Source organism: Amblyraja radiata, chromosome 7 (genome assembly GCF_010909765.2).
Source record: "Amblyraja radiata isolate CabotCenter1 chromosome 7, sAmbRad1.1.pri, whole genome shotgun sequence".
Lineage (NCBI taxonomy): Eukaryota > Metazoa > Chordata > Chondrichthyes > Rajiformes > Rajidae > Amblyraja > Amblyraja radiata.
Window position 1 is genome coordinate 87,362,512 of NC_045962.1, and position 19,789 is coordinate 87,382,300.

A 19,789-nucleotide genomic window follows, 5' to 3' on the forward strand; every position below is an offset into this window, starting at 1 on the left:
AAGGCTGTGGAGGTCAAGTCAATGGTGTGGATGTGCAGTTTACCAAGGAGTACAAATACCTGGGAGTGTACCTGGACAGCAAACTGGACTGGTACAGGAACGCTGAGGCCCTGTTCAAGAAGGGACAGAGCCGGCTGTACTTTTTGAGAAGGCTCCATTCCTTCAACATCTGCAGTATGATGCTACAGATGATCTATTAATCGGTGGTAACCAGTGCCATCTTCTTTACTGTTTAACAAGGAACTGCAGATGCTGGAAAATCGAAGGTTGACTAAGTGCTGGAGAAACTCAGCGGGTGCAGCAGCATCTATGGAGCAAATGAAATAGGCAACCCTTCTTCAGACTGAGATTTCGGCCCGAAACTTTGCCTATTTCCATCTTCTTTACTATCGTGTGCTGGGGCAGCAGGGCGATGGCTGCGGACGCTAACAAGACTAACAATCTCATCAGGAAGGCTGGCTCCGTCCTGGGGGCGGAGTTGGAGTTGGATTCATGGGAGGTTGGTCTTGGAGACGAGAAGTCTCCGTGTCTGCGGAGCATCCTGGACAATACAGCTCACCCCCTCCGTGACACACTGGACAACCTGAGGAGCACCTTCAGCTACAGACTGGCTCCACCAAGATGCAGCACAGAACGCCACGGGAGATCCTTCTTCCCTGTGGCTATCAAACCGTACAACTCCTCCCCCTTCTGTGGTGGGGTAGACCGACTCCTCTTCCCCCCCCCCTTCAAACTTTGCACATCGCCAATCCTTTCACTCGTCACTTTAATTTCATGCTTCATGTATCTTGTGATTTATGACTGTTGGCAGATCAATTTCCCTCCTGGGATAAATAAAGTTCTATCGTATTGTATCGCTTCCTACCACAACCAGAGAGCAGTGCTGCACTACTATCTACCTCTTTGGTGACCCTCGAACTATCCAGGATCAGACTTTGCTGGCTTTACCTTGCATTAAACCTTATTCCCTTATCATGTATCTGTACACTGTAAATGGCTCGATTGTGACTGGATAATACGCAACAAAAGCTTCACACTGTACCTCGGTACACGTGACAATAAACTAAACTGAAATATTTCATGCATAGAAACAAACCAACTGATTATTATTAGTTACTATGCTGGTATATTCAGGGCGGCACGGTGGCGCAGTGGTAGAGTTGCTGCCTTACAGCACATACAGCGCCAGAGACCCGGGTTCGATCCCGACTACAGGTGCTGTCTGTACGGAGTTCGCACGTTCTCCCCGCGACCTGCGCGGGTTTTCTCCGAGATCTTCGGTTTTCTCCCACACTCCAAAGACGTACAGGTTTGTAGGTTAATTGCCTTGGTATAAATGTAAATTGTCCCTAGTGTGTGTGTGTGTGTAGGATAGTGTTAGATGGCTGGTTGGCGTGGACTCGGTGGGCCGAAGGGCCAGTTTCCTCGTTGGATCTCTAAACTAAATATGCTGGTTTGCTTGTTGTGGTGTTTTCTGCAGACAAGTTCTTCAATGGCTGTGAAACACTTTGGGTGATCGCGGTTGAGAGAGGTAGAACCAGATACAATTTTATTTCCTTAGTGAATGAGGTAAAATTGAAGCATTGCGACAATCAATAGAAACAAGGAACCGCAGATGATAGTTTACCAAGGAAAGACACAAAATGCTGGAGTAAGAGTGAGTTAGGCAGCATCCCTGGAGAACATGGATAAGTGACATTTCAGGCCGGGACCTTTCTTCAGGGATGCTGCCTGACCCGCTGAATTACCAAGGATAGGCTTGGCGATCGCTTCGCCCAACACCTCCGCTCGGTTCGCCCTAACCAACCTGATCTCCCGGTGGCTCAGCACTTCACCTCCCCCTCCCATACCGAATCCGACCTTTCTGTCCTGGGCCTCCTCCATGGCCAGAGTGAGTGCCATCGCAAATTGGAGGAGCAGCACCTCATATTTCGCTTGGGTAGTTTACACCCCAGCGGTATGAACATTGACCTCCAATTTCAGGTAGTCCTTGCTTTTTCCCTCCTTCCCCTCACCTTCCCAGCTCACCCACAGCCCACTGTCTCCGCCTCTTCCTTTCTTCTTCCCGCCCCCCCCACCCCCACATCAGTCTGAAGAAGGGTCTCGACCTGAAACAAAACCTATTCCTTCACTCCATAGATGCTGCCTCACCCGCTGAGTTTCTCCAGCATTTTTGTCTACCTTTGATTTTCCCAGCATCTGCAGTTCTTTCTTAAACGCTGAGTTACTCCAGCATTTTTTATCTGTCACCGCTGCATTCAGATTACCAGTCAACACCGAACAAAGACTAAAAAAAAAAAAATCAAACCTTTGGGAAGATAATCTATCACATCACTCTCCTCTCTTTCTTCATCAATCACATAACATCTCCGCTCTCCCCACCAACCATCAGCAGCAACTTGCTATCTCTTTGTCCCAGCTAACAATTATGTCCCTCCATTTGCTGTCCCCTTCAAAAACCATCTTTCATTTGCCTGTCAATTTTAGTTTAGTTTAGAGAAACGCAGAAACAGACCCTTCAGCCCATCGAGTCCGCACTGACCAGTGATTGCCGCACACTAACACTATCCAACATACACTGGGAACAATTTACAATTATACCAAGCCAATTTATCTCCTCCCGCCTCGATTACTGCAACTCCCTTTACACTGGCATCAGCCAATCTTCCCTGTCCCGCCTGCAACTGGTCCAAAACACCGCAGCGACACTCCTGACGGGCAACTGAAAAAGGGACCACATCACCCCGAATCTGGGGGAGCACCCGAAGAAACCGGAGCACCCGGAGAAAACCCACGCAGGTCATGGGTAGAACGTACAAACTCCGTACAGTCAGCACCCGTAGCCAGGATCGAACCCAGGTCTCTGTAAGGCAGCCACTCTACCGCTGCGCCACCGTGCCGCCCCTAAGTAGCCCCTTTAATAGCTGAACAAAGCTACAACTTCAGAAAATCAATGTTACCGTTTCAAAGTTCAGCAAAGAGTCAACGGCCTTCGACTTTGCCTCATTGTCCCTGGTGTTCATTTCTCTCCTGTACTTTGTTCTCCATTCAGTTATCAGAATGGTTGTGGCTGTGAACCAAGGGAACAACAACATGAAACAGTGATCCAACTTACATAAATACATTCTGCAAGCCCAGTCATTGCATGAGTGGAAATTGGGGCAGCAATTATCAGCAGAAAGCAGAGGCTACCCTGACTGAAGTCCCGTCACCCCTTTGCTCCACATGGAAAACAACTCCTTGCCTCCATCCATCCAGCCAACTGAGACAAAAGCACACTGGATAGCCACCGAGTGGTCACAGGAGTGGAAGGCAACCTCATCTCCATTACACAGCTACATCTCTTCACCAGATAAAAAGCTGTCCAGGGTCTGAGCTCCCCAGAGGAGCATGGGTGAAGCTCAACAGACTAGGTACTGGAGTTGGGCGTTTCAATGCCAGCGTGTGGAGATGGGGGCTCCCTCCGCCAGAGCCCAGCCTGTGAATGTGGAGCAGAACAACAGACAGCCAACCATGTCATCTCTGGGTGCCCACTCTACCACCCACCAAATGGAGCTCTGTCAGGGCCTGGCGGATATTGACGCCAACACAGACAACAACCTGGCTGCTCAACACCCGGCTTGAGATTTAACTATTCCTTTGCTTTATGTTTCATTCACAAGAAGAAGAAGAAGAAGAAGGGGCAGCAATCTCAACTGGCTACTAGTCACAGCATGGAACAGCACTCTCATCATGTTGCGCACATTCTTTACCTGGTGTTCTTTGTTCATTTCTTGGTACTTTCTTTTGGAAGGATAGTGACATTGGAGAGGGTGCATTAAAAATACACTACAATGTCAAGGAGGCTTTAATACTCTGGAGTAATACACTGTAAACGATATAATAGAAAATAGACAATAGGAGCAGTAGGCCATTCGCCCTTCGAGCCAGCACCTCCATTCATTGTGATCATGGCTGATCATCCACAATCAGTACCCCGTTCCTGCCTTCTCCCCATATCCCCTGACTCCACTATTTTTAAGAGCCCTATCTAGCTCTCTCTTGAAAGTATCCAGAGAACCGGCCTCCACCGCTCTCTGAGGCAGAGAATTCCACAGACTCACAACTCTCTGTGTGAAACAGTGTTTCCTCGTCTCCGTTCTAAACATCTCTGTTTCGGGTCGAGACTCTTCTTCAGACCTGGGTCTCGACCTGAAACATCACCCATTCCTTCTCACCAGAGATGCTGACTATCCCGCTGAGTTACTCCAGCTTTTTATGTCTATCTTGTGCTCTAAATGTTGTACCTGCCTCAACTACCTCCTCTGGTAGCTCATTCTGTATATCCATCACCCCGAGTCAAATAGTTGCCCCTCAGTTCCTATTAAATCTTTCCCCTCTCGTGTTAAAATGAAGAGACTTTTTTGTGTGCAGTAAGTTTTTAATGAAAGAGAAGGGCCACCTACAAAGGGTTGTGTAAGAAGCGTCAAAAGTTACTTTCAAGAAAGTTTTCTTATAACATGAGTGTCAGGAGCTTCAGTGAGTTATCCCTCTACTGAGTGATACTTTATTATCACATGTGACATGTCACAGTGAGATTCTTTGTTTTACATACATGAGGAATGTAAAGAGGCGCCACATATAGAGCGCCAACAAGATTACATTTAGTCCCCAATGGCCCCCTGTGTTCTAGCCCCCCCCCCCATGCTGTCCCCCCCTTTGTTCTACCCCCCCACCCCCCCCCCCACTTTGTTCTAGCCCCCCCCGCTGCCCCCCCCTTTGTTCTACCCCCCCCCTCCCCCATGCTGTCCCCCCCTTTGTTCTACCCCCCCCTCCCCCATGCTGTCCCCCCCTTTGTTCTAGCACCCCCCCCCCCATGCTGGGTCCCCCTTTGTACAAGGCTGACCCCCGACGGCAGGCTCCCCTTTATTCTGACCTCATTCACTTCTTGATTAACAGAAACATAGAAAACAGGAGTAGGCCATTCGGCCCTTCAAGTCAGCACCGCCATTCAATCTGATCATGGCTGATCATTCAGAATCAGTACTCTGTGCCTGCCTTTTCCACCTATCCCTTGATTCCGCTAGCCCTAAGAGCTATATCTAACTCTCTTTTGAATGCATCCAGTGAATTGGCCTCCACTGCCTCTGTGGCAGTCTATTGGTCAACATTTGAAGGAGGGGAATGTTCACCTGTTTGCGTTTCAAATCCTTCTTCAGACTGATTGTTTAATTACTCATGATTACGGCAGTCACTTGTAATGTGCATTTTACATAGAATCCAAAATGTTTTCTGTCCATCCCTCCATTGATGCTGTCTGATTTGCTGAGTTGCTCCAGGACTTTGTTTAAGAAAGAACTGCAAATGCTGGAAAAATCAAAGGTAGACAAAAATGCTGGAGAAACTCAGCATTGAGGAAGCATCTATGGAGCGAAGGAATAGGTGACGTCCAGTCTGAAGAAGGGTCTCGACCCGAAACGTCACCTATTCTTCGCTCCATAGATGCATCCTCACCCGCTGAGTTTCTCCAGCATTTTTGTCTACCTTCCTCCGGGATTTAAAAAACATTTTTTTTTTAAAGAAAATAGGTGAAATGGCTAGACATGTTTGTTCTTCACTTAGTTCTTTCAAGTTGGGACAACGCTCCTGCATTCAAATTTTCCCTCAGTGGGAAAATATTCTCAACATAAACTCTCAAGTGCCCTTAAAAAAAAAAAATTATAGGTTTCATTGAGATCATCTGCCATTCCCTTTGCAGAAGTGCTGGAATAACTCAGCAGGTCAGGCAGCATCTCTGGAGGACTTGGATAGGCACTCAGGGTCCGCTGAGTGACTCTAGCGCTCCGCGTTCTACGCAAGGTTCCAGCATCTGCAGCTTCTTATGTGCCGATTCTTTTGAACAGATTGAGCATTTAGTCCACAATTACTCTTTTGTCCTACGATTAGATAGGTAGGAGAAATTACTGGATCTGTCTTTCTACTCTAACAATTCCCATGTCCCTGCAGCTAACAGAAGCCAAGTCACGCTCTCATTCACTTCTCATTTGCTACTATGAGCAATGCAGTGAAGTGTCAGCTTACTGCTCTAGCAATGACAGTCAGTTCTTTGATATAAGACATTACAAACACAGGAAAGTGTGGCTGGGTACAACCCCCTCAATTACCTACTGTGGCAAACAAGTCACATTCTCCGGTTTCAGCTCTTTGTCAATAAGAGGTGAAATGGTTCTCTTTCATGTTTCCTGAATCTCAGACATTAAAGACAAACAGCTGGCCTTTCTAACAAAGGCAGTGATGTTCGATTACATGGAAAAGCCCTAGAGGTTGCTCTTTAGGCTTCATCTGAGCAGGCACTCTCCCAAGAACACAGGATTTAATTATCATCAGAAAGCATTTTTTCCGCTCTTAAGAGTGACTTACTGTTGTAAGATGAGACCACTTTAAAGGCCGGAGATTCCATTGTGACAGACAGTCAAACACAAATCAATTCAGCATCACATGCTCTTAACGGGACAGGAACTGTTACTATCTCCAATCACTTAAAGTGGCGCAGTCCTCTTCTTCCAGTCACTGTTCTGCCTCATCAAACATTCCCACAACAGATGGGTTAAATGTAGAGTGAAACTTCCTCCAAACTGTCCTGTCAAACACTCTGATATTTGGGCATCCGGTGCATTGGGGGGAGGTTCGGGATGGAGGGGGTCTCCCTGTCGGTCTGCTCCTGGGCCTGGCCAAGGTGGCCATTCGGGGGTCCAGGCAGCGGGGTAGTCGACGGCCGCATCGGGGTCGACTGCCTGCCCCTTTTCCGGGCCGAAGTCCGTGCCCACGTGTTCCCTCTCCAGGGACACGGGGACTCTGGAGACCGTTCATGAACGCTGGTCGCCGCGGGAGGTCAATAGGCAATAGGTGCAGGAGGAGGCCATTCGACCCTTCGAGCCAGCACCGCCATTCAATGTGATCATGGCTGATCATCCCCAATCAGTACCCCGTTCCTGCCTTCTCCCCATATCCCCTGACTCAGCTATCTTTAAGAGCCCTATCTAGCTCTCTCTTGAAAGCATCCAGAGAACCGGCCTCCACCGCCCTCTGAGGCAGAGAATTCCACAGACTCACAACTCTCTGTGAGAAAAAGTGTTTCCTCATCGCCGTTCTAAATGGCTTACTCCTTATTCTTAAACTGTGGCCCCTGGTTCTGGACTCCCCCAACATCGGGAACATGTTTCCTGCCTCTAGTGTGCCCAAACCCTTAACAATCTTGAATGTATTGTTGATAAACATAGAAACATAGAAACAAAGAAATTAGGTGCAGGAGTAGGCCATTCGGCCCTTCGAGCCTGCACCGCCATTCAATATGATCATGGCTGATCATCCAACTCAGTATCCCGTACCTGCCTTCTCTCCATACCCTCTGATCCCCTTAGCCACAAGGGCCACATCTAACTCCCTCTTAAATATAGCCAATGAACTGGCCTCGACTACCCTCTGTGGCAGGGAGTTCCAGAGATTCACCACTCTCTGTGTGAAAAAAGTTCTTCTCATCTCGGTTTTAAAGGATTTCCCCCTTATCCTTAAGCTGTGACCCCTTGTCCTGGACTTCCCCAACATCGGGAGCAATCTTCCTGCATCTAGCCTGTCCAACCCCTTAAGAATTTTGTAAGTTTCTATAAGATCCCCTCTCAATCTCCTAAATTCTAGAGAGTATAAACCAAGTCTATCCAGTCTTTCTTCATAAGACAGTCCTGACATCCCAGGAATCAGTCTGGTGAACCTTCTCTGCACTCCGTCTATGGCAATAATGTCCTTCCTCAGATTTGGAGACCAAAACTGTACGCAATACTCCAGGTGTGGTCTCACCAAGACCCTGTACAACTGCAGTAGAACCTCCCTGCTCCTATACTCAAATCCTTTTGCTATGAAAGCTAACATACCATTTGCTTTCTTCACTGCCTGCTGCACCTGCATGCCCACTTTCAATGACTGGTGTACCGTGACACCCAGGTCTCGCTGCATCTCCCCTTTTCCTAGTCGGCCACCATTTAGATAATAGTCTGCTTTCCTGTTTTTGCCACCAAAATGGATAAACTCACATTTATCCACATTATACTGCATCTGCCAAACATTTGCCCACTCACCCAGCCTATCCAAGTCACCTTGCAGTCTCCTAGCATCCTCCTCACAGCCAACACTGCCCCCCAGCTTAGTGTCATCCGCAAACTTGGAGATATTGCCTTCAATTCCCTCATCCAGATCATTAATATATATCGTAAATAGCTGGGGTCCCAGCACTGAGCCTTGCGGTACCCCACTAGTCACTGCCTGCCATTGTGAAAAGGACCCGTTTACTCCTACTTTTTGCTTCCTGTTTGCCAGCCAGTTCTCTATCCACATCAATACTGAACCCCCAATTCCGTGTGCTTTAAGTTTGTAAACTAATCTCTTATGTGGGACCTTGTCGAAAGCCTTCTGGAAGTCCAGATACACCACATCCACTGGTTCTCCCCTATCCACGCTACTAGTTACATCCTCGAAAAATTCTATAAGATTCGTCAGACATGATTTACCTTTTGTAAATCCATGCTGACTTTGTCCAATGATTTCACCACTTTCCAAATGTGCTGCTATCCCATCTTTAATAACTGACTCTAGTAGTTTCCCCACTACCGATGTTAGACTAACACGTTTTCTCTCTCCCTCCCTTCTTAAAAAGTGGGGTTACGTTTGCTACCCGCCAATCCTCAGGAACTACTCCAGAATCTAAAGAGTTTTGAAAGATTATTACTAATGCATCCACTATTTCTGGAGCTACTTCCTTAAGTACTCTGGGATGCAGCCTATCTGGCCCTGGGGATTTATCGGCCTTTAATCCATTCAATTTACCCAACACAACTTCCCGGCTAACCTGGATTTCACTCAATTCCTCCAACTCCTTTGACCCGCGGTCCCCTGCTATTTCCGGCAGATTATTTATGTCTTCCTTAGTGAAGACGGAACCAAAGTAGTTATTCAATTGGTCCGCCATATCCTTGTTCCCCATGATCAACTCACCTGTTTCTGACTGCAAGGGACCTACATTTGTTTTAACTAATCTCTTTCTTTTCACATAATCTCTTTCTTTTCACATCTTATCTCACATAGATAAAGTTGGCGTTATATTAATCTGATGACCGTTTGTTTGTAAATGCCAATATAGGCAGCCTTTGATCGTGTTAATACTCTGTATGTTTTGTTTTGTTTTCTGAATAAATGTATTTGTATAATAAAAAGCAGATTGGTACCTCAAATTACCTGAAACATCCGTTTTTTCCTCCACATGAGGATGCAGTGTGGTCCAATTTACAAAATGCATTGCAATGACTCACCTACCCTATTCTATCAGCCTCTTAAAGCTGTGACAGAGCGGTGAATCTGTGGAATTCTCTGCCACAGAAGGTAGTTGAGGCCAGTTCATTGACTATATTTAAGAGGGAGTTAGATGCGGCCCTTGTGGCTAAAGGGATCAGGGGGTATGGAGAGAAGGCAGGGGTGGGATACCGAGTTGGATGATCAGCCATGATCATATTGAATGGCGGTGCAGGCTCGAAGGGCCGAATGGCCTACTCCTGCACCTATTTTCTATGTGACATCCACCACCAAGAAGGATAAGAACACATGGGAACGCTACAACCTGCATCTTCCCATCCAATCCTCGCACACCATTCTGACATGAAAGATATCACTGTTCTATCATTGCCAGAGTCTAAACCATGGATCGCTCTTCCAGTCACTCCCTCTTCTCACCTCTCCCATCACGCAAGAGGAACAGAGGTTTGAAAACGCCCATCTGCAGATTCAGAGACAGTTTCTTCCCGGCTGTTATCAGGCAACTGAACCGTCCTCTCACCAACTAGAGAGCAGCCTGACCTCCCATCTACCTCATTGAAGACCCTCAGACTATCTTTAATCTGACTCTACTGGACAGCATGTAACAACAAAAATTTTCACTGTAACTCAGTAAATGTGACGATAATAAACTAAACTAAGAAAGACTGTGGTGGTGAAAAGCAATGGCTCTCGATCACCTTCCCAAGAGCAAGTTGATAACGGCAACAAATGTTTAGTTTAGTTTAGTTTAGTTTCTTGTCCCGTGTACCGGGGTACAGTGAAAGCTTTTGTTGCGTGCTTACCAGTCAACGGAACGACAATACATGATTACAATCGAGCCGTGCACAGTTTTCAGATGCATGATAAGGAAACATAGAAACATAGAAAATGGTGCAGGAGTAGGCCATTCGGCCCTTCGAGCCTGCAACGCCATTCAATATGATCATGGCTGATCATCCAACTCAGTATCCTGTACCTGCCTTCTCTCCATACCCCCTGATCCCTTTAGCCACAAGGGCCACATCTAACTCCCTCTTAAATATAGCCAATGAACTGGCCTCAACTACCTTCTGTGGCAGAGAATTCCAGAGATTCACCACTCTCTGTGTGAAAAATGTTTTCCTCATCTCGGTCCTAAAAGATTTCCCCCTTATCCTTAAACTGTGACCCCTTGTTCTGGACTACCCCAACATCGGGAACAATCTTCCTGCATCTAGCCTGTCCAACCCCTTAAGAATTTCGTACATTTCTACAAGATCCCCCCTCAATCTCACCAAGACCCTGTACAACTGCAGCAGAACCTCCCTGCTCCTATACTCAAATCCTTTTGCTATGAATGCTAACATACCATTCGCTTTCTTCACTGCCTGCTGCACCTGCATGCCTACTTTTAATGACTGGTGTACCATGACACCCAGGTCTCGTTGCATCTCCCCTTTTCCTAATCCGCCACCATTCAGATAATAGTCTACTTTCCTGTTTTTGCCGTCAAAGTGGATAACCTCACATTTATCCACATTATACTGCATCTGCTATGCATTTGCCCACTCACCCAGCCTATCCAAGTCACCTTGCAGCCTCCTAGCATCCTCCTCACAGCTAACACAGCCCCCCAGCTTCATCCGCAAACTTGGAGATGTTGTCTTCAATTCCCTCGTCCAAATCATTAATATATATCGTAAATAGCTGGGGTCCCAGCACTGAGCCTTGCGGTACCCCACTAGTCACTGCCTGCCATTGTGAAAAGGACCCGTTTACTCCTACTCTTTGCTTCCTGTCTGCCAGCCAGTTCTCTATCCACATAAATACTGAACCCCCAATACCGTGTGCTTTAAGTTTGTATACTAATCTCTTATGTGGGACCTTGTCGAAAGCCTTCTGAAAGTCCAGATATAACACATCCACTGGTTCTCCCTTATCCACTCTACTAGTTACATCCTCGAAAAATTCTATAAGATTCGTCAGACATGATTTACCTTTCATAAATCCATGCTGACTTTGTCCAATGATTTCACCATTTTCCAAATGTGCTGCTATCCCATCTTTAATAACTGATTCTAGCAGTTTCCCCACTACCGACGTTAGACTAACTGGTCTGTAATTCCCCTTTTTCTCTCTCCCTCCCTTTTTAAAAAGTGGGGTTACATTAGCTACCCTCCAATCCTCAGGAACTACTCCAGAATCTAAAGAGTTTAAAAAAATTATCACTAATGCATCCACTATTTCTGGTGCTACTTCCTTAAGTACTCTGGGATGCAGCCTATCTGGCCCTGGGGATTTATCGGCCTTTAATCCATTCAATTTACCTAACACCACTTCCCGGCTAACCTGGATTTCACTCAGTTCCTCCATCTCATTTGACCCCCAGTCCCCTGCTATTTCCAGCAGATTATTTATGTCTTCCTTAGTGAAGACAGAACCAAAGTAGTTATTCAATTGGTCTGCCATGTCCTTGTTCCCCATGATCAATTCACGTGTTTCTGACTGCAAGGGACCTACATTTGTTTTAACTAATGTTTTTCTCTTCACATATCTATAAAAACTTTTGCAGTCAGTTTTTATGTTCCCTGCCAGTTTTCTTTCATAATCTATTTTCCCTTTCCTAATTAAGCATTTTGTCCTCCTCTGCTGGACTCTGAATTTCTCCCAGTCCCCTGGTTGGCTGCTTTTTCCGACTAATTTGTATGCTTCATCTTTTGTTTTGATACTATCCCTGATTTCCCTTGTTATCCAAAGATGCACTACCTTCCCTGATTTATTCTTTTGCCAAACTGGGATGAACAATTGTTGTAGCTCATCCATGCAGTCTTTAAATGCCTTCCATTGCATATCCACCGTCAACCCTTTAAGAATCAATTGCCAGTCTACCTTGGCCAATTCACTTCTCATACCTTCAAAGTTACCTTTCTTTAAGTTCAGGACCCCTGTTTCTGAATTAACAAATGTCACTCTCCATCCTAATGAAGAACTCAACCATATTATGGTCACTCTTGCCCAAGGGGCCACGCACAACAAGACTAACTAACCCTTCCTCATTACTCAATACCCAGTCTAGAATAGCCTGCTCTCTCGTTGGTTCTTCTACATGTTGGTTTAGAAAACTATCCCGCATACATTCCAAGAAATCCTCTTCCTCAGCACCCCTGCCAATTTGATTCACCCAATCTATATATCCCTGGATGTTCAGCTCCCAGCCTTGGTCACCCTGGAGCCATGTCTCCGTGATCCCAACTATATCATAGTCATTAATAGCTATCTGCACATTCAACTCATCCACCTTATTACGAATGCTCCTTGCATTGAGACACAAAGCCTTCAGGCTTGTTTTTACAACACTCTTACCCCTTATACAATTATGTTGAAAAGTGGCCCTTTTTGATTTTTGCCCTGGATTTGTCTGCCTGCCACTTTTACTTTTCACCTTGCTACCTATTGCTTCTACCCTCATTTTACACCCCTCTGTCTCTACGCTCACACATTTAAGAAACCCTTTCCCTTTAACTCCACAAACAACGTTTAGTGCAAGATAAAGCCAGTAAAGTCCGATCAAAGATAGTCTGAGGGTCTCCAATGAGGTCGATGGGCGGTCAGGACCGCTCTCTAGTTGGTGAGAGGATGGTTCAGTTGCCTGATAACAGCCGGGAAGAAACTGTCCCTGAATCTGGAGGTGTGCGTTTTCACACTTCTGTACCTTTTGCCCGATGGGAGAGGGTAACGAGGGAGTGGCCAGAGTGCTACTCGTCCTTGATTATGCTACTGGCCTTGCCGAGGAAGCACGGGGTAAACATTGAGTCAACGTAAGGGAGGTTGGTTGTCTGGACTGGGTCCACAATTCTCTTCAATATCTTGCTGTCATGGGTGGAGCTGTTCCCAAACCATGCTGGCCTTACCAGTAACACCAAGATCTTGAAAAATGAACAAGTGAAGCAAAGCTCCCTCAACAATACCCCATTATATTGGTATTGGTTTATAATTGTCACGTGAACTGAGGTTTAGTAAAAAACATGTGTTTGTGTGCAATCCTATTAAATCAAATCATTCTCTACACGAGTAGAATCAAGCCATACACAAGTATAAAAGTGTAAGAAGGAACTGCAGGTGCTGGTTTAAACCGAAGATAGACACAAAAACCTGGAGTAACGCAGCGGGACAGGCAGAGATGCTGCCTGTCCCGCTGAGTTTTTTTGTGTCTATCACAAGTATACAAGGTAGTGCAAAGAGAAAAATACCAGAGTGCAGAATAGTTTTGCAGCATTGCAGTGTAAAAGTTTGAGAGAAAAAGTCCAGCTCCGAAATGCGGCAGGCTGGAAGATCCAGACTACCCTCTAACTTATGGCTGGACTATTCAGACGTCTGAACACAGAGGGGAGGAACCTGCTCCTGAATCTGGTGGCCCGTGCTTACAAGCTTTTGTGCCTTCTGCCCAATGGGAAAGATGAGAAGAGTCAATGACCAGTCCGAAAAAGCACCTTGATTATGTTTAAGAAGGAACTGCAGATGCTAAAAAATCGAAGGTAGACAAAAAAAGCTGGAGAAACTCAGCGGGTGAGGCAGCATCTATGGAGCGAGGGAATAGGTGATGTTTCGGGTCAAGACCCGAATCGTCACCTATTCCTTTGCTCCATAGATGCTGCCTGACCCGCTGAGTTTCTCTAGCTTTGTCTACCTTCAACTTGATTATGTTGGCTGCTTTCCCAAGGCAACGTAAGGTGTAGATGGAGTTGATGGTGGGGAGTCTGATCTGTGTGATGGACTGGACATCCACAACACTGCAATTTCTTGTGATCCTGGGTAAACCTGGTCTAAAAACAAGCTTGTGATGCATCACAGTGGTATGCATAGAAGATTATTAAGGGTTTGGACACGCTAGAGGCAGGAAACATGTTCCAGATGTTGGGGGAGTCCAGAACCAGGGGCCACACACAGTTTAAGAATACATTTAGAACAGAGACGAGGAAACACTTTTTCTCACAGAGAGTGGTGAGTCTGTGGAATTCTCTGCCAAAGGGCGGTGGAGGCCGGTTTTCTGGATATTTTCAAGAGAGAGCTAGATAGGGCTCTTAAAGATAGCGGAGTCAGGGGATATGGGAAGAAGGCAGGAACAGGGTACTGATTGGGGATGATCAGCTATGATCACAGTGAATGGTGGTGCTGGCTCGAAGGGCCGAATGGCCTACTCCTGCACCTATTGTCTAAAATGATGCAGCTTTTTAAAGTTGCTGCAGCAAACCTGGCCTGAGAAAAGAGTAACTAAACCATATTTGTGTAGGAAAGAACTGCAGATGCTGATTTAAACTGAAGATAGACACAAATTGCTGGAGTAACTCAGCGGGACAGACAGCATCTCTGGAGAGAAGGAATGGGTGACATTTCGGGTCGATTCACTTCAGTATGAAGGGTGAAATGACACCCATTCCTTCTATCCAGAGATGCTGCCTGTATCACCGAGTCGCTGACGTCTCTCAGAGCGATTGAGATGTCCAGCACAGAGACTCTTTAGTCCACTACCTCCATGCCAACCTTTTTGCCCATTCATACAAACCCCAGTTGCCTGCATTAGGAGCAGTCTGTCTGATTGTCTCTTAAACTTCCACGAGTAGTAGCTCTAATCAATAACCAAAAATCTGTAGCCTCCTTTTGCTCTGGTATTTTATTTAATTCACATGTTTAATCAATAATGTTTTATTATTAATGTTTAATGTTTTATGTGTCATTCCTAACTGTCACTGTGTGTCATGTTGTCACTTGCGGGAGGAGCGCCAAGGCAAATTCCTGGTATGTGAATACTTGGCCAATAAACTTTCATTCATTCATTCATTCAAACACAGTAATTACATCTGATAACTCAAGGCAGGTAAACGTGTGTTTTTGGTATAAGAGTTATTTGCAGTGCACTTCCTCTAATAACATGTTCCAGATAGATTATCCCTATGATCCACTCCTTCCTCTCCCTAATGTTTTTGTCACTCCTACCACGAGGATTAGATTTTATCAACACTGTTAATGCCTCTCATAATGTTAAACATTTATGTTTTATAGAGACCATGTAAACCATTGAAGGTAAACAAAAATGCTGGAGAAACTCAGCGGTGAAGCAGGAATCAGGGGTGTAAACTACCCAAGCAAAATATAAGGTGCTGCTCCTCCAATTCGTCCTGGGCCTCATCCATGGCCAGAGTGAGTCCCATCATAAATTGGAGGAGCAGCACCTCATATTTCGCTTAGGTAGTTTACACCTCAGTGGTATGAACATTGACTTCTCCAATTTCAGGTAGTCCTTGCTTTCTCCTCCTTCCCCACCCCTTCCCAGCTCTCCCACAGCCCACTGTCTCCGCCTCTTCCTTTCTTCTTCCCGCTCTCCCCACCCCATCAGTCTGAAGAAGGGTCTCGACCTGAAACGTCAACTATTCCTTCGCTCCATAGATGCTGCCTCACCCGCTGAGTTTCTCCAGCATTTTTGTCCACCTTTTGTCTAAGCATGTAAACCATTGACAACAGTTAACACTCAAGAAGGTATCAAGGAATAATGTATGGGATCGGATACTTACTCAAGTAGAACACCATGCATATAAAGACAATGAGTCCAAACCAGGCATTGAAATTTGTACTGAAGTAAATGATGGCGATGACAATATCAGCAATCATCGGGAAGATGCTGAAAATAATGTAGCTGGAAAATAAAGTTTATTTATTAGATTAAGCACAATTACAACCATTAAATCAAAAGCACAAACTGCTGGAAATTAGTCAGTAAATTAGAAAGCGTCTGTGAAAAGAAAAACAAAGGTGTTCATGGCCTGAATAGCATTTGGATTAAGTTCCTGTGATAATAAACACTGGCTTCTGATCAGCAACAATCTTAAAACATAGAAACCAGTGGCATTTCGTGTATAACTGCTGACATTTGCCAGGACTCGAGGGTCTGGGCTATTGGGAGTGGTTGAGAAAGCTGGGACTCTATACTTTGGAGGGCAGAAGGATGAGGAGTGATCTTATAGAGGTGTATAAAATAATAGACAATAGGTGCAGGAGTAGGTCATTCGGCCCTTCGAGCCAGCATTCAATGTGATCATCGCTGATCATCAACAATCAGTACCCCTTCCTGCCTTCTCCCCATATCACCTGACTCCGCTATCTTTCACTAGCTCGCTCTTGAAAGTATTCAGAGAACCGACCTACACTGCCCTTTGAGGCAGAGAATTCCACACTCACAACTCGCTGTGTGAAGAAGTGTTTCCTCGTCTCCATTCTAAATGGCTTACCACTTATTCTTAAACTGTGACCCCTGGTTCTGGACTCCCCCAACATCGGGAACATGGTTCCTGCCTCTAGCGTGTCCAAACACTAATTAATCTTATATGTTTCAATAAGATTCCCTCTCATCCTTCTAAACTCCAGAATATACAAGCCCAGCCGCTCCATTCTCTCAGCATATGACAGGAATAGATTGGGTATATGCACAGTTTCTTGCCCAGAGTTGGGGAATCGAGGACCAGAGGACACAGGTTTAAGGTGAAGGGGAAAAGATTTAATAAGAATCTGAGGGGTAACTTTTTCACACATAGTGGGTGTATAAAGTGAGCTGCTAGAGCAGGTAGTTGAGCCAGGGACTTTCAAAAAACATTTAAGAAACAATTAGATAGGTACATGGATAGGATAGGTTTGGACACGCTAGAGGCAGGAAACATGTTCCCGATGTTGGGGGAGCCCAGACCCAGGGGCCACAGTTTAAAAATAAGGGGTAAGCCATTTAGAACGGAGATGAGGAAACAATTTTTCTCACAGAGAGTTGTGAGTCTGTGGAATTCTCTGCCTCAGAGGGCGGTGGAGGCCGGTTCTCTGGATACTTTCAAGAGAGAGCTAGATAGGGCTCTTAAAGATAGCGGAGTCAGGGGATATGGGGAGAAGGCAGGAACGGGGTACTGATTGTGGATGATCAGCCAAGATCACATTTAATGGCGGTGCTGGCTCAAAGGGCCGAATGGCCTACTCTTGCACCTATTGTCTATAGTCTGGAGGAATATGTGCCAAATACAGGAAGGTGGGACTAGTGTAGATGGGTGGTGTGGGCAACTTGGGCCAAAGGGCCTGTTTCCACATTGTATAACTCTATTCACCAGCCAAATCTATGCTAATAATGGCAGACATAAATCCTAGCAGAAACACACCAATTGCTGAAGAATACCCTTGCATTATCTTCAGTACCTCAGCAAGCTGTTAATACTGTTGGTGCCACGGTCCACACTGCGAAGGACTTCCCCAGTCTTTCTGCCAAGGTGCCAGCGAAGAGAAAGGGAATGAAGGTGAGCAAAAAGTCCGATCTGAACATGTCGGCTGGTGTATTGTTGGACTTTAATCCACAAAAAAGAACGTATGTTGTTTACAAATCCAGATGACCCTAAACCAAAACAAATAGCAGTTAAGCATAAACTACAATACATTCTAATTTATCCGGTAGTTATGTACCAAGAATTCTCATGCACCCAGCAAAAATCATTTGAGTCTAAAGAAGGGTCTCTACCCGAAAAGTCACCCTTTCCTTCTCCCCAGAGATGCTGTCTGTCCAGCTGAGTTACACCATCTTTTTGCGTCTATCTTAGGGTTTAACCAACATTAAACGGCGACTACAGCTCGGCGTTTAATACTGTCATCCCCTCCAAGCTGGTTACCAAGCTCACGGAACTGGGCCTCTGGACAATGAAATTCTTGCTTTGCTTCAGCACAACAGAACATAGTAGGCATGACTACAGGACAGATCAGTGTGTCCATATACCATTATATAAATATATACACACATCAATAAATAAACTGATAAAATGCAAATAACAGATAATGTTCAGAGTTTTGTCCGAGCCAGGTTTAATAGCCTGATGGCTGTGGGGAAGTAGCTATTCCTGAACCTGGTTGTTGCAGTCTTCAGGCTCCTGTACCTTCTACCTGAAGGTAGCGGGGAGACGAGTGTGTGGCCAGGATGATGTGGGTCCTTGATGATGCTGCCAGCCTTTTTGAGGCAGCGACTGCGATAGATCCCCTCGATGGAAGGGAGGTCAGAGCCGATGATGGACTGGGCAGTGTTTACTACTTTTTGTAGTCTTTTCCTCTCCAGGGCGCTCAAGTCGCCAAATCAAGCCACGATGCAACCGGTCAGCATGCTCTCCACTGTGCACCTGTAGATGTTAGAGAGAGTCTTCCTTGACAAACCGACTCTCCGTAATCTTCTCATAGCAATTCTTGCTATTGAGGGAGTGCAGCGTAGGTTTACAAGGTTAATTTCCGGGATGGCGGATCTGTCATATACTGAGAGAATGGAGCGGCTGGGCTTGTATACTCTGGAGTTTAGAAGGATGAGAGGTGATCTTATTGAAAAATATAAGATTATTAAGGCCTACTCCTGGACCTATTGTCTATTGTCTAATGTTTATTGCTACAGAAAACAATCCAAGTTTGTTCAGCCTTTCCATGAAACTAGTAACTCCTAATCCACACAGCATTCTGGCCACATTCTTTCTCTGTGCAACTGTATTATCCACCATGTTTCAAGTTTACGTACACATATCTGCCTCTATCTTGGGTAAAACCTGGGGTGGAGGTTGTGGTAGGGAAGGCATTGTGCCTGTACCAGCTCTTCAAAAGAGCTCTTAAATTGAATTAATTTCAGTAACAGATATGACGACCAAAATATTATTTATCATACTGCATTCCCCGTCCAAATTGGCTGAAACATTTTCTAGATTACAATGACATCTGCATTTCCAATGTACTGGATTGCCTGCTACACGCTTTGGAATATTGTCTTCTGCCCTAATGAAAAGAGCTGTGGAAATAGAATTCTTCTAGACCACTTGACTCTGTGTAAGAAGGACCTGCAGTGGCTGGCTTCAATCAAAGATAGACACAAACAACTCAGCGGGTCTGAGAGCATCTCTGGAGAAAAGGAATAGGTGACGTTTCGGGTCGAGTCGGAAGAAGCGAAACGTCACCTATTCCTTTTCTCCAGAGAAGCTGACTGACCTGCTGAGTTACTCCAGCTGTTTGTGTCTATCTTTGATTTAAGCCAGCATCTGCAGTTCCTTCACTTGACCCTAAGCCTTTACAAAAACTTGTTTTTTTAAACAAAATAAACAAAGTCAAAGAGGAGGATTCCAGAGCACCACAATTTTCAGTGAGAGGCATTGACAGTATTTGTAGGTAGACAAAAATGCTGGAGAAACTCAGCGGGTGAGGCAGCATCTATGGAACGAAGGAATAGGTGACATTTCGGGTCGAGATCCGTCTTCAGTCTGAAGAAGAGTCTCGACCCGAAACGTCGCATATTTCCTTTGCTCCATAGATGCTGCTGCACCCGCTGAGTTTCTCCAGCATTTTTGTCTACCTTCGATTTTCCAGCGTCTGCAGTTCCTTCATAAACAACTTGACAGTATTTGTTATATTCAACATAGATTCAAATTTA

At 45.5% G+C, this 19,789-nt stretch overlaps 1 protein-coding gene across 2 annotated transcripts in view; it reads right to left on the reverse strand.

The window, feature by feature from the left end:
- The window catches only part of abcb6 (ATP binding cassette subfamily B member 6 (Langereis blood group)), a 174,666-nt gene that overhangs the window by 115,176 nt on the left and 39,701 nt on the right, over positions 1–19,789 (reverse strand). For both annotated transcript variants that reach the window (XM_033024954.1, XM_033024953.1), the window contains exons 6-8: positions 17,545–17,737; positions 15,888–16,009; positions 2,961–3,070 (exon numbers count right to left, since the gene is read on the reverse strand). In XM_033024954.1, the coding sequence (XP_032880845.1) occupies positions 2,961–3,070; positions 15,888–16,009; positions 17,545–17,737 (425 nt within the window). The remainder of the gene's footprint in view (positions 1–2,960; positions 3,071–15,887; positions 16,010–17,544; positions 17,738–19,789) is intronic.